The sequence below is a fragment of the Ptiloglossa arizonensis genome, chromosome 1 (genome assembly GCF_051014685.1).
Source record: "Ptiloglossa arizonensis isolate GNS036 chromosome 1, iyPtiAriz1_principal, whole genome shotgun sequence".
NCBI classification, from domain to species: domain Eukaryota; kingdom Metazoa; phylum Arthropoda; class Insecta; order Hymenoptera; family Colletidae; genus Ptiloglossa; species Ptiloglossa arizonensis.
The window spans coordinates 28,084,015-28,098,144 of NC_135048.1; the positions used below are offsets into that span (position 1 = coordinate 28,084,015).

At 43.1% G+C, this 14,130-nt stretch overlaps 1 protein-coding gene across 1 annotated transcript; it reads left to right on the plus strand.

Annotated features, from left to right (window-relative positions):
• Positions 1–1,647: 1,647 nt before the first annotated feature.
• Positions 1,648–13,672, plus strand: Hey (Hairy/E(spl)-related with YRPW motif). Its single transcript, XM_076309663.1, has 3 exons — positions 1,648–2,810; positions 4,630–4,844; positions 12,284–13,672. The coding sequence occupies exons 1-3, from the start codon at positions 2,215–2,217 to the stop codon at positions 12,685–12,687; spliced, it is 1,215 nt and encodes a 404-aa protein (XP_076165778.1). The 5' UTR covers positions 1,648–2,214; the 3' UTR covers positions 12,688–13,672.
• The last annotated feature ends 458 nt before the right edge of the window (positions 13,673–14,130 follow it).

Consider the following 14,130-nt stretch of genomic DNA (forward strand, 5'->3'; position numbering starts at 1 on the left):
AATATGTTCTTTTACGTGCATTATAAGTTATTTGAACTTCATGGGATTTTTAAGGCGATTTTTAACCCGAGTAAAGTGCACTGTAATTTTTCTGTAACTTTTTTATTCTCGAAAATTTTTTTTCGAAGAATATACGGTTCGGTGGATTTCCATGAAACCTTATATTTTACGTTCATGTTCTTGTTTTAAGACCTGTTTATAATGTATCGCGAATAGCAAGTGATATGAGATGTTGATATGAGAACAGGTATGAAAGGTCCTGTTAACGAGGTAATAAAATTTAAAAATCTACATGTACGAGCACGTCGAAAGACACACCTTTCGGATCTTACGTTGCACCGTGGGATTGGTATGAACGCGATAAGTGCGCTTATATCGAGTTTCGACTAACCGAAACCAAAGATAACATTAAGACGCGGCAAGAGAGGTTAGCTTTCCGTTCTATCGAGTCCGAGCGCCGCGTAAGCGCGACATATCCGGCCAAGATCGGTTTTCTTTTTCTCCGTTCGCGAAAGAAAAACATTTCTCGAGAACGATCGGTCGATTTACGAGGAAAGTCACGGGAAACGGTATTAATCGTCACGGCCGGTCGGTCCGCAGCGAAAAGTTAACGATACGATTAGTCAGCTTGGTTCCCAGGCACACGGCGCCGATAATCGTGCGAGCGCGTGCTACGTACGATTCCTGTGTGAACTTTATCGTGATCGCACCCTCGTTCGTAGACGCCCACCCTTCACCCTTCGTGACCGCGCGGCCGTCCGAGCTCTGGGTACCGAGGGGGTCGTAGGGGTGGCAGCGAAGTGATTTCATGGTGGCGCACATATCAATTTGCGGGATCGGGGGAAATCGTGGGACCGATTTGGATTTTTGCTTCCTCTCGAGCGCAATCTACGCCCCAACTCGTAAATTTTTCCCGTCGATCCATTTCGCTTATTTCATACCTACGATTGATTCACCGGATCAAGGTGTACGACTCTACCGGCAAAAAATTGTATTCGATCAACGAAACCGTGTTGCAGTTTCGTGACATCCGGGAAATTATACGGTGAAATATAATTCCACTCCGCAATTCGAATTTTGTTTCTATCAGTAACGAATATGTAATTGTTTACCCAGCGCAAGACGTTCGAAGCATCAATGCGATACCCTACAATCTAGGACCTAGATCTACTCCCTCGAGATTCCAAGACCCCTCGTTGAACCTCGACCGATTGAGCGATAACGCTATCACGAAGCTCCGTACAGTTCGCTCCAGTTTCTATTTGCGTTAATTGATCGACAAAACGCGGCAGATTTCGTAGAACTCCGGCCGTGGCGAGCGCAGCCAGCCAGCTAAGCGCCAGAGACGTTCCCACGAAAATCGCCCCTTTTGATCGCCGCTTCGCTCCCCCTTCGAGTCCCCCCCCCCCCCTCCGCTTTCTCGCTCGCTCGTTCCGTCCTCCTTCCCCGCGGTAGCGTGTGGGGCTCGAAGAGAGGCTCGCTATTCACCTTGGCTGGAGAAGCAGAAGAGAGAAGGTTTTTACCCCCACCATGACGTCGCGCACCTAGGTTCCCCCCACCACATTGCGGGGCACGCGGTCGTGTGTCGTCCCCGGGTACTCCCGCACACGACATACGTCGGCCGCCACGCGACCAGTGCACACGCATGCGAGTGTATCTCGCAAGCAGCGACACGCCAGTAGCCGCGTGCACCGACGACACCGCCGTTTGCGAGGATAACCAAACGCGCGCGCAACGAGTAACGCTGTCGCTTCTTCGGTCGTGCGCGCACGCGACCGCGAACGTCGCCAGGAAGCCGCGGCACGTGAGCCCCCTGATAAACTTCCTACGAACGACAAGTGCCGACGAGATTGCTCCTTTCGACGATCGCGGACCAACGGATCGTCTTCGCGATCGTTCGGAATTTCACCGGACGCGACATTTCGAAGAATCGTCAACGGAGTGGTGACAGTGCCGACTTGGAACGTTTCACCGTGAAAATCGTCCGTTCTTTTCGAAGTTCGTCGACTCTCGCGGCGCGCGGTTCTCCGTTATCGCCGCGACGCGGGACGACGCACGGTCCACGCGACGTTGCCGTTATGGGACCCGTCTCGCGCAGCAGGTAGCGACCAATCGGTGCCTGAGTCGTTTTTACCGAAAACTCGCCACCGTTGCCCGTGACCGAACGCGAGAGTGTACGCGCGCGAGAACCAACGAACAAGATATTCGCGCAGCATGTGGCGAGTAGTGGTCGCTCGATCCGACGAGAACAGCACGCTGCTGTCGTCGGAGATCGCCTCGGGCCCGGTGGGGCCCAGTCATATCCCCAGCCTTCCCGGACCGCCGTCCGGTCACCATTGGGGCTATCCACCGCCGCCTCATCCCTCTTATCAGCCGCAGCATCCCGACATGCGTCACCATCACGACATGCGACCGCCTCACGATCTGAGACACCCGCCGGGGCCCGATCTCAGACCCCAGGAGTTGAGACACGAGATGCACAGACCGGATCTCAGGCATACCGAGATGCAGAGGCACCAGGAGTTGCACAGACCCGAGATGGGCAGGCATCAGGATATCAGACACCAGGAGATGATGAGGCCCGATATGGCCCCGGAAATGAGGCCCGGTCACGAGTTCCCCGATCTTAAGATCGACGTTGCGGACATGAGGAATCAGGAGAGCGGTCCTCAACAACAACAACAACAGCAACAACAACAACAACAACAACAATCGCAGCAAGCGCAGGCCCATCAGCAAAGAAACTTGAAGAGGGCTATGAGCGACTCAGACTGCGATGACGTGTTCTCCGAGGAGAGTGGCAAAGAACCGTAAGTATAATTGAACGGAGAAAGAATTGTAATTAATTCTCACGGAATTTCAAAAGGGGCCGTGCGCGCAGCGATTTCTACCGAGGGAGAAAAAGAAATTTCAGACTCAAAGCGCGGTGTTCTCCCTATAAGTCGTTTGAATCGGAGTTAATCAACGCGGCGCGAACGTTCCGCGAGAAAAGTTACGCTGCGCGTGTTGCCTGCGCACGGTAACATATGTCGGGCCACTTCACAATAACACGGTAATTAAAATCTCATTGTTCTCCCACTTGAAAAGGTTAACCCTTCGGTTCGGGGAATCCGTCAGCTCGGCGTTCATTTTTCGAAATTGTCGCGCTTTTAATTCGTCGGTGTACGTTGCGTGGACGCAACAGAGCCGAGGATAGCGAGCTCGTAACCGCGGTGAAGGGGTTAGGTTGGCAGAGAGCTTATACCGAACGTCGCTCGTCGTCGCATAATCGGTTGCATTATACGTACATATTTGGCGCTCAGTTTTTCGTGTTCCTGTTTTCCTGTTTGCGTAACGAAGTCCGTACAAAATAATTAATAACGCCTCTGTTACGCAAAAACGAGGAAAATGTCCGTGCAATGTAACGAATAATATTGCCCGAAGACGAGATACAATCAAAGGCTACTTTCGGACCTAGTTTCAAAGATACTACAAAACTATTCGAGAAGTTTTTTTAATATTTCTGTACATTTCGCATCGTGGTTTTTATTTTTGTTCGTTACTTACCCTTTTTATTCGTTGCACTCTTTTTTATTATTATTATAATTATTTTCATATTCATGCATCCAGTCTCTCTATGCAATTATCAGAGATCAGGCACGACACCGGCCTGTACTTTCTTCCTTACCGTTCAATAAAAACATTATTATTATTATCACAGTAGAATTCATTTATCATAATCGAGATAATGTTATCAATCATCTATTGTTATCATTATTATTCTCTAAATACTCTGTGTAAAATTAATTTTGCATTCAAACTTGACTTATTGGGTTTCAATTGTTACGATTGTAATTTTCTTATTTATAGTATACTTTTATTTTCCACGCGAGTGCATAAAATTATTTAAATTCTTTTGCAAGTCGATTTCGTGGACTATTATCGAAATAAACAACTAACGATACTCGTAAACTAATTTGTCCTTTCCCCATCTAACATCCAAAATACCTACGTAGGTACAGCTTATGCAAACAGGAATACGTTTCTTTTAACGAGTTATAGTCATTTCGTTGTTTTTGGTAAAAATGAAACACGATTTTATTAGATTATATATTCTCCATTTTGGAAAACGAAATGACCTTCCGATCAACCCAATATAATACAGTTGCTCGTAGGGAAATGCGAATGGTAAATCTATGGTTTCGGGTGGGAAATTTTTTACACGGTGCGATGCAAATAGTAATAGGTTCATCGTCGGTAGTTCAACGGTTAAAAATCATAGCGTTCTCCCAGAGAGATTTCACCCGCTGCGGATTCCTTTGTACCGCAAGAAAACTAAAACGGGACAAACCACCCGGCGAATATTTTCGCGGTTATCACCGAAACTGGTCGTTTATTTTTGGCGTATGAATTCTGGCCCCGCCCACGCACGCACGCACGCACGCACGTACGCACGCATGCACGCACGCAGGCACGGCCCCTTGAAAGAGTTATCGCTCGCGTCCGATGGACCGTGGCGCGCGAGCGATCGAACGAAAGAAACGCTCGCCAGGCTCGCTCGGGGAGGAACGTCGTTCGAATATTTGAAATATAACCGGCAGATCCGTCTGGGACTCACCCCCGTTCTTTGTTTCCCTTTTCTCGATACAGTTGCAACTCGCCGGGAGGCGATTCCTGTCAGCACGCGTCGCGGAAGCGCAGAAGGGGGATGATCGAGAAGAAACGTCGCGACAGAATAAACGCGTCCCTCGGCGAGCTGCGGAGATTGGTGCCCGCCGCGGCTAGGGATCCACACAGCGGCAAATTGGAAAAGGCGGAAATTTTGCAGCTCACCGTCGAGCACCTGCGGACACTGCGAAATAAAGGTGAGCCATCGTATCGAAGTGACTGTAACAGGTTGTTCGATGAGTTCTATCGTTCGAGAAAACTTATTCAACAGTATAGTACTAGGTTGCTTGAAAATTGTTATCGTTCGAGAAAACTTATCGAACAGTATAGTATTATACTAGGTTGCTCGATAAGTTTTATCGTTTGATAAATCTTATTGAACAGTATAGTACTAGGTTGCTCGATAAGTTTTATCGTTTGATAAATCTTATTGAACAGTATAGTACTAGGTTGCTCGATAAGTTTTGTCGTTCGATAAAACTCATTGAACAGTATTATATTGAACAGTACTGTTATCGATAATTTCTCCACTAAGTGCGTAACTCCACTTTACGGTTCAAGTAATATCATACGTAAAGATTCGTGTGAACAGTACTGTTCAATGTAGTGAGATTTGTCGTTCGATAAAACTTACTGAACAGTACTGTTCAATGTAGTGAGATTTGTTGTTCGACAAAACTTATTGAACATTACTGTTATCGATAGTTTCTCCACTAAGCACGTCATCCTGAGTCTAACTCACGGTTCAAGTAATACCACAAGCGAAAAAGTCGTGTGAACAGTACTGTTCAATGTAGTGAGATTTGTCATTCGACAAAACTTACTGAACAATACTGTTCAATGTAATGAGATTTGTTGTTCGATAAAACTTATCGAGCAACTTAGTACTATACTGTTCAATAAATTTTATCGAACGACAGAACTTATTGAACAATCTAGTAGTCCATCCAAAGAGACGAGATATCAGTGATTACATTGACCCTTGTCTACAATATTGTACGAGACTCGTGGAGAGAAAATCAAGCCAAGTATACTAGGTTGTTCAATAAATGTTGTCGTTTTTCCATTGTAAAAAAAAATACTTTGACACTTCAACTTTGAACAACTGTAAATATACGACAGATGTACACGAAACTTTGCGTATGATCATCAAACGGTATTACCATCTTTAGAAAAATACTTTCTTATCGAAACTTATCGAGCAACCTATTATATACAGTCTTATCCTATTGGATTGCTTTGTGGTAGGTGAGAATGATAATTAGGAATATTTATTCAACAGTAGTACCATCTTGACACTTCATCAAATAGTAGTACCACCTTTAGAAAATTAAACCAACGAACCTAGTCTCTCCATTTCTTATCGAACGACAAAATTTATTGAGCAACCTTTTACAAGAATCAGGGGTGAATCCTATTTATCCATATTTGTACGTTTGAATATACTTTCTTAAAGATAGTAGAAAGAAACCCGCGTCCCAATCATCACCGGTCAATTTATTTTTTTCCCCTCGAATCGTTAGTGTTGATTATGACAATATATTTTTTTATTTATGGAAATAATAAAGCTCTATTATTACGGCAATAATAAAGCTGTAATTACAAATATCTCAACAACTATTGAATAATTGCCCTTATAATACTATATCTTCTTCAATTTAGTGGGATGAGTAAATTTACAAACATGCAAAATTTTGACTAAATCAATGACCTGAAGGACTTGCACTCACCTTATCAGTCATAAAAGTTTTTTTTCTTTGGTCAGAATAAACTGAACCATTTAAAAGGATTTTGTAGCCTAATCGAGCTTAGTTCAATTCGAACCGTTCAATTTCCCTCAAGTTGCTTGGTTTATTCAAATAATTCGATCTTATTTAAACAAATCGAACATTTTTCGGTCGATGGCGGTGATAGTAGTAATAGTAGTTTAAACAGTGATTCAAGATAAACTTTTAAGAACAAAGAATCATTCTGTTCAACTTATTTCATTTATTTCGTTATTATTCCATATTTATCTTCTATTTCTTTAAGAAGTGATTGTTCGAAGACATAGTTTCTTTAATATGTGTGCCTTTGATTGTACAAATCGTGAAATAATTTAAATTACAAAAAAATAACAATGAAGTTTAGAAAAAAATGTTCTATGTAATTATCGGGTAATTTGAAGTCGACCATGATCTGATCACGCACTGATCACGTGCAGTCATTGTATTCGATATCCCGTTTCGTTGGACGAATCGTAGAGAGGTGAAAAAAAAGAAAAAAACAGAACCTTGCGTAATAAAACCCTTCGAAGCGGATGGGATCACCGTTAGTGGGCGACAACTTCCGGTTTCGACCACCGAACAGTAAACGCTAACCCTTCGGCGAATGGCGTTGGAATTGGACTAAACTCGATAAATGGTAGGGTATTAACGCCGCCTTTGAAAATTTAGGGCCCCCTCTCTCGTGGTGAGAAAAGAGATTAAAATTTCTAATGTCGAGTAGGAAGTAACTGGACGTGCGAGAGGATTTAATTTTTACGGTTTGCGAAAACTTCGAGCACCCTGTTTTCGCGAGTTTGCGAGCAGGAGATAATTGTGGTAGGGAAATTAAATAATTTTTACGATTTGTGAAAACTTCGAGCGTACTGTTTTATTCACCTCTTACGTAAATTTTGTTAAATTTGGTTGAATTTTTTTTAATTTGGTTGAATTTGGTTAAATTTGGTTAAATTTGATTAAATTTAGTTAGATTTGGTTAAATTTGGTTAAATTTTTTTGAATTTGTTTGAATTTGGTTGAATTTGGTTAAATTTGGTTAAATTTGGTTAAATTTTTTTGAATTTGGTTGAATTTGGTTAAAGTTGGTTAAATTTGGTTAAATTTGGTTAAATTTGGTTAAATTTTTTTGAATTTGGTTGATTTTGGTTAAATTTGGTTAAATTTAGTTAAATTTGGTTAAATTTAGTTAAATTTAGTTAGATTTGATTAAATTTGGAGCACTGGTACCCTTAAGTAGATCTATCGAGAGTTAGGAAAATTAATTTTTGACTAATTTGTGATAACAAGTTTGTGAATAGGAAACAATTGACTTGTGATAGGGAAATTAATTGTTACAATTTACCAAAACTTCGAGCACCTTGTTTTGTTCACCTCTAGGTTTATTTCAGATACAAAGCATTGATATTGACCCTTGAGTAGGCATATCGGGGCTTAGGGAAATTTTTGACTGATTTGTCAGTACAAATTTGTGAGTAGAAAGTAACTGTGATACAAAAATTAATTTCCACGACTTGTGAAAACTTCGACAACCTCTTACTTAAATTTCATTAAATTTGGGGCACTGGTACCCTTAGGTACACCCGTCGGGGGCTAAGAAAATTAATTTTTGACTATCTTCTAACAACAAATTTGCGAGTAAGAAGTAACTGACCTGTAACAGAGAAATATTCACAATCTATGGAACTCAGAGCCCCCCATTTCATCCCCTATGGATTGAACTTAAATCGAGGGCACTGGTATCGACCCTCGAGTACACGCTTTGAAGATTAAGAAAATTTTTAATTAAATTGGAGCAATAGGAACTTATTATTGAACCAATCGTTCCCTTTCACCTTGCTCTCGAAAATATTAAATTGTCAAAAATCTGAAAATCTCGTAAGTTCATGGTATTTTTATTTTCATTCGTCGTCGTCTTTGGGTAGAGTCGAAACCAGTGCGGAAATTCACGGCAGTATCGACCTGTTGTTTCCTGATTCCTTTACGCGATCATTACGGTTCCTCGAGCGTCGTTGATGTCGGCCCTCTTCGTGACCGGAAAACACCTGTTGACCGTAGGGCGTCGCGATGCTTCACCGTAATTGCGACTCGACAACCGAACCACCATCTGCCGTTTGGACGTTAAACGCGTTTATCAGTCGCGTCGGTTGCGATTGGAAAAACAATCGGGTCGTTTCCACGTTTCGCTCCCTCTTTGGACATTAACTCTGCAACTACCAATGGGGTCAATTTAATCTGTTTCGAAATTCTTTTTAAAATTACTCAATTATTAATGCTGCCTTTGCCTACAATATTCGCGAACGATTATCGATATGGACAACTTAATGGTACTCGTAAATTAATTTAGTGTTCTAAATGAAATTAATTCTAGTGTTAAGTTTGGATAGAAGATCGAAGAATTGTGAGTTTCTCAGGTTGAGTAGAAGATTGTTATAGTAGAAATTTTTTTTCGATGATTTTCTGAGCTTTTGTGAGTATTTTAATACTCAGTGAATTGTAATTTCTAACTTGGGGCAAAAATTGTATCACCGATTGTCACAAATTGGTTTTAAGTTTGTATAAAGATCGGGGAATTGTGAGCTACTTCAGTTGAGTAGAAGAATCTTATAATAGAAATTTTTTTTTTATGATTTTCTGAGCTTTCGTGAGTATTTTGATACTCAGTGTTAATTATATTAAATACTTGCAGTGTTAATCACTGCCTCCTGTACGAATCTCGGCGCTGATTGGTCTTCCACGAAACCGAGAACGTCGATGAAAGGGGCACGACATCTTTTTCAGTATGATTTTCTTACTCGAAATAATTAATTATTAAAACCCCGCGATAAATACCATTGAAATAATCGTGAGAGTTCACCGATCGTTTCGATCGTGTCGGAATTCAAATTATCGAATTTGAACATTACGAAAAAAATGTATTGGGTTGTTCGGAAAGTCATTTCGTTTTCCAAAATGGAGAATATATAATTTAATAAAATGTTTGTACACTCTAAAAAAAATCGTGTTTCATTTTCACCAAAAAAAAAAATGAAATGACTTACCGAACAACCTAATAGAATACCTGGCAAAAAAAGTTTAAGTGTACAACAAATAAAATTTCATTGCACCTCTTCCGTGTTAAAAACGATAGAAAAGAAGTTTACTCAGCTTTTTTGCGTAGAATTCAATCCTCTTATTGAACACATTATTTTTAACTTATACAAGTAACGGACACATATATATAAAATAATAAAAAGCTACAAGAAGAAGACATTAACTATGTAGCAACGTGTTAGAAAAGATAGAAAAAAAGTTTACTCACATTTTTTGCATAGAATTCAATCCTCTTGTCGAACACATTATTTTTAAACATTATACAAGTAACTTAACATACATATAAAAAAATAAAAAGCTACAAGAAAAAAAAAACACTAACCTAGTGTCTCTCGTCAGAATCGAATGAAACCTCGAGAAGATATCGCAAAATTTGTAAATAAAATTCAAACGCGAAATAATTCTCTTCGAATGGTCGAAATGCCTCCGAGGGAAACGTGTTTTACCCATAAAAAAAAAAGAAGAAAAAAAAAACAAATTTCGCTTCATCGAAATACTTTCCTTCCCGGAGAGATACAAATCGTTTATTTCTGTTCGACGAAACCCTCGAACGGTGAAAGTTTCGCAAACTTTGTTCCATTCGAGAATGAAACTTCAAAAGATGAGTGGAGGTGGGGGTGGAGTGGTGGGAGGGACGAAGTTTCGCGTGTCCTGGCCGAAAGGAAGCGATCGGAGAAATTTCGGGCGGAGAGGGAGAAAATAAGACGGAGGGGGTCCGAACGGAGGAGTACCGCTAGGTATCCTCGTTGAAGCAGGTGCTGGACCCGAAACGTAGATCCTGTGGGAAGCACAGGAAGTCAACGACTCTTCCGAAGTGGTGTTCCCACGATTGGTGGCCGGCTTGGTAGTGGGGTGTCCCACGCGGCACCCTTCGTCAAGGAGCCACCGACTCCCTTGCTCACGGCCGGGACAGATGTCGAAGCCTGTGGGAAACCGACTAGTCCCGTTCTGTGTCTATAAGCGAGGGTACACACTCATGCGCGGTGCCCCTGCGCGCCAATCGGCGTGTATCGACGAACGAGATCTCGTTGTTTGTAAATGCGACCCGCCGGTGAAACGTAAACGCGCGAGGGTTGGCAATTCCGGCCGATATTAAATTTAATATTTCCAATTAAGCGTACACACGGGGGGATGAACCGAATAGTAGGCGCGAACAGCATCCTCCGAATCCGAATATGCGAATTTACGTTGTCGTAGGTCCTTGAAACTGACCATAGATCGTTCCTGAAATAAATGAACGAACCTTCGGGAATGTACTCACCTACCGTAAATTTTAATTCCATCGATTAATTTTTCTTTGTAAAAACATCCGAGGCGAGCCAAAAATTGCAGAAGATTGCGCGTGAATCATTTCGCGAGGTTTTCGACGATCTAGGAATTTTATTTTATGGAAAATATTCGGTGACAGTTTTTAATTCGCGTTTTATTGTTATTAACGCCGAAATGGAAAGTTGCGGTACCGAGTGTGGAAATCACACTGTGGAATCGTATACGAGGTACTATTCGCGTTTTTAGTGGAAGAAATTTATTATGATAGGATGGCTGCACGAATTTATCGAACGGTCGGTGAAAAGGTCCCGGTTAAGATTGCGAACACTGTTCGACGTATACCGTCGAGAATGGTACATTGCGCGCTACGTTCAAGTAGAGCACTGTTGGCCGCGTTTGAGAAACACTGGTCCGAGAGGTGGTACGCACTGTATCGTGGGACAGCGGTGCGTCTTGGTCTTCGCGCAGAGACGCAGAGGCGTACAGTGCGTGCATGTGGCCCGGTCTACGGGGGTCTAAACGGTTCCCACGCTACCTGTCCCATTCCTCGTGTATACAATATGCTGCCGGCTGCCGAACCCGAGGCACCCATCTCGCCTCGTTCCACGCTTCACGCACGGTCCGTTCTGTCGAGGCACTGAAACACTCCTCTCGCACTCCCCGCAACCTCCTTTCAGCCTGCTTTTGCCACCATCGCGCGGATCACCTGCCGAAATGATTTCTGCGCGAAAGGAAACTTGTTAATAATTAGCCGCCGTATTATGTCGTAAGTTTTATCGGAAAGTGTGCCGAACCGAAGTTTTTTACGATACTTCTTCTACAAACCCGATTAGTGACTTTTAATTGGCCCAGGTATAATCCCGTGATTGGCCTGGTGGGATGAGTATACGAGAAGAAGAATATATATAATCTTCTGTTGGAATTACTTTATTTTCGTGCATCGAGTACCCAATTTCTCGAACAAATTAACTTCAGAAAGAAGGAGTTTAACATTTTTCTTCCTTCAACTTTAAATTTTATCACTCGTGGATACGATCATTCGGGTCTCGCGGACAGTAACGCTTTAGAGAAGAAATATTTCCTCCAGACTGGAACCCAGTGCGTGTATCGAGGACAACCAGTGATGAAATTATAATTCCCGCTAAATTTTCACGAGAAATTATCGCCGCTAGATTGGCGATGGTCTCCCGAGTAAAATGAGTCCAAACACGACCGTGTTTGGACTATTTTTACTATAACACGCTTCTGAGCAACTTTCGAGGTTTGATTAAAAGTAGTCCGAATGTGGTCGTGTTGGGGCTCATTTTCACCGGAGAAAGCCCACCAATTCATTGATAACACATTCGTTGTAATATCATAAAAAATTTACAAATTTTAACGAACAAACTATCGTTTATACCTTCTTTTCAAAGTTTATACCTTCCGAACGTTTGGATCTATCGCGTTACTACTCTCCCTACAAAGTGTTTAAATGTTTCATTAATAAACGAACAATCTATTGTGCAAAATTCCAGGACCAGAGGGTTACGACAGTACCAAGCTGGCGATGGATTATCACGCGGTGGGATGGGGCGAGTGCGCGGCCGAAGTCGGTCGCTACTTGGTCACGATGGAGGGCCTGGACGAGCGGGATCCTTTGAGGTTAAGATTGCTCTCTCATCTGCAAAGCTTCCATCGCGAGCACCCGCCTTCAGCAGTGCCCGCGACCGTTCCGCCCGCGACATCTTTGACGTCCACCACGTCGACGAGCAGCTACGAGCCGGCCAGCACCGTATCCAGCGGCATGCCAGCTGGAACAGGCAGCATGCCGCCTCTTTTGGGTGGAAGCGCGCTCGGATGGGGCCAATATCCCGGGCAGTATCCTCAGCAGCAACACGGGAAACCGTACAGGCCGTGGGGCGCTGAGCTGGCCTATTGAGGAACGATAATCGATCCTTTGGTCGACGAAATTCACGCAGCGACCGAACGGGGACGATTCCTCGCGTAAAAACGAATCGAATACGTGGAATACAATTTTTCGATACGACGCTTCGTTAGCGAGGAAAACCGATCGGAAAACATTTTGGAGCGCGCGTGAAATCCGGTACGACTGGTCCGCCGCGTCTGACCATTGCTCGACGTTTCCACTTGCGTCGGTGTTCGTACGCGTTTATCGCGGCATCGACCGGTTCGAACGGTTCAAAGTTTTTAATAACGTTACAGATCGATCGATATTTACCACCGTCGATACTTAAAAGTTCCAACGAAATTTCCAAATCGATTTTCCCGAGAACGAAAGCTCGTGTACAAAAAATTTATTTTTATTTCAATTCAAAGAGCGAAGATTCACCCTCACCGCGTTTGCACCGTGACTTTCCCCCGTGTTCGGTTCCACGGACCTCGTAAAGTGGAATTTCGCAAACGATCGCGCTCACCCCGTGTCCGTAGAGTTTTTTTTTTTTTTTTTGTCTCTACAGAGAGATCACGTTCGAATGCTCGTCTCAGGGATTCGATCGAGCCCCGAAACAAGCATCGATTTCTCCCCTGTGTGTGATACGAATTGATAGTCATGCAAGTAAGTACCTAAAATAGAAGAGATTATTTATTGTTCGATTCGCGAATGATCGTTCACGAAACTAGCTAGCTACGTTTGTACATACGGTGTACATAATGTAAATAAACGAGACGCGAGCTCGGCGTGTTCGCGGCCCTATTTAATATTTTTTCTATTTATCGTTCCGAATTTCTCGAACGGGACGCGATCCGTGACCCATTTCTACCGAAGCAATTGTACGATAACACGAACGGCGACGAACATACGAGAATGCGACTACGGATGAACAAAAGTGCCATTATACGTTACGTCGCGATGGAAGAGACGTTCGTTTATTTTTGCCACGAGACTTTCTAATAAAATAACCACGGAAAAGAACGAATACGTTTCACTCATTCACCTCTCTTTGCCAATCCTCGTCGTGACACGTCCTGGTAATTGTTACGAATGGCTGGCCGTTTCGACCGATACCGTATTTTTCTCCACGACCATAAGCTCCTGAATCCCGTTCCTCCGCTCTCGAAACGAGAGATTTACCATTTACCGTGTCCTCTACCGAATACCGTGCGTATTCTTATGCAAAGGTGCACTTTGCAGCTTGCCCGAGCGAACTATTCGTCGCCATAGAAGAACAAAGCGGGTCGCTTCTAGGGTTCCTTTCGCGTTGCAGGATGCGAACCAGTTTCGCGACTCGTTAATCCTCTCGTAAAGAGCGCCTCCGCAAAACGGGAAATTCGCGAGACTGGTAACGATCGGACGGGAACAATTAACCGGTCGGTGGCGGTTGTTTTCTTTTCTTTCTTTCTTTTTCGTGTTTTTTTTTTTCCT

Coding starts and splice junctions, on each gene's coding strand:
- Hey (XM_076309663.1), top strand. CDS start 2,215: ATGTGGCGAGTAGTGGTCGCTCGATCCGACGAGAACAGCACGCTGCTG. Junction 2,811..4,629: donor GAGGAGAGTGGCAAAGAACC/GTAAGTATAATT, acceptor TTCTCGATACAG/TTGCAACTCGCCGGGAGGCG. Junction 4,845..12,283: donor GCGGACACTGCGAAATAAAG/GTGAGCCATCGT, acceptor GCAAAATTCCAG/GACCAGAGGGTTACGACAGT.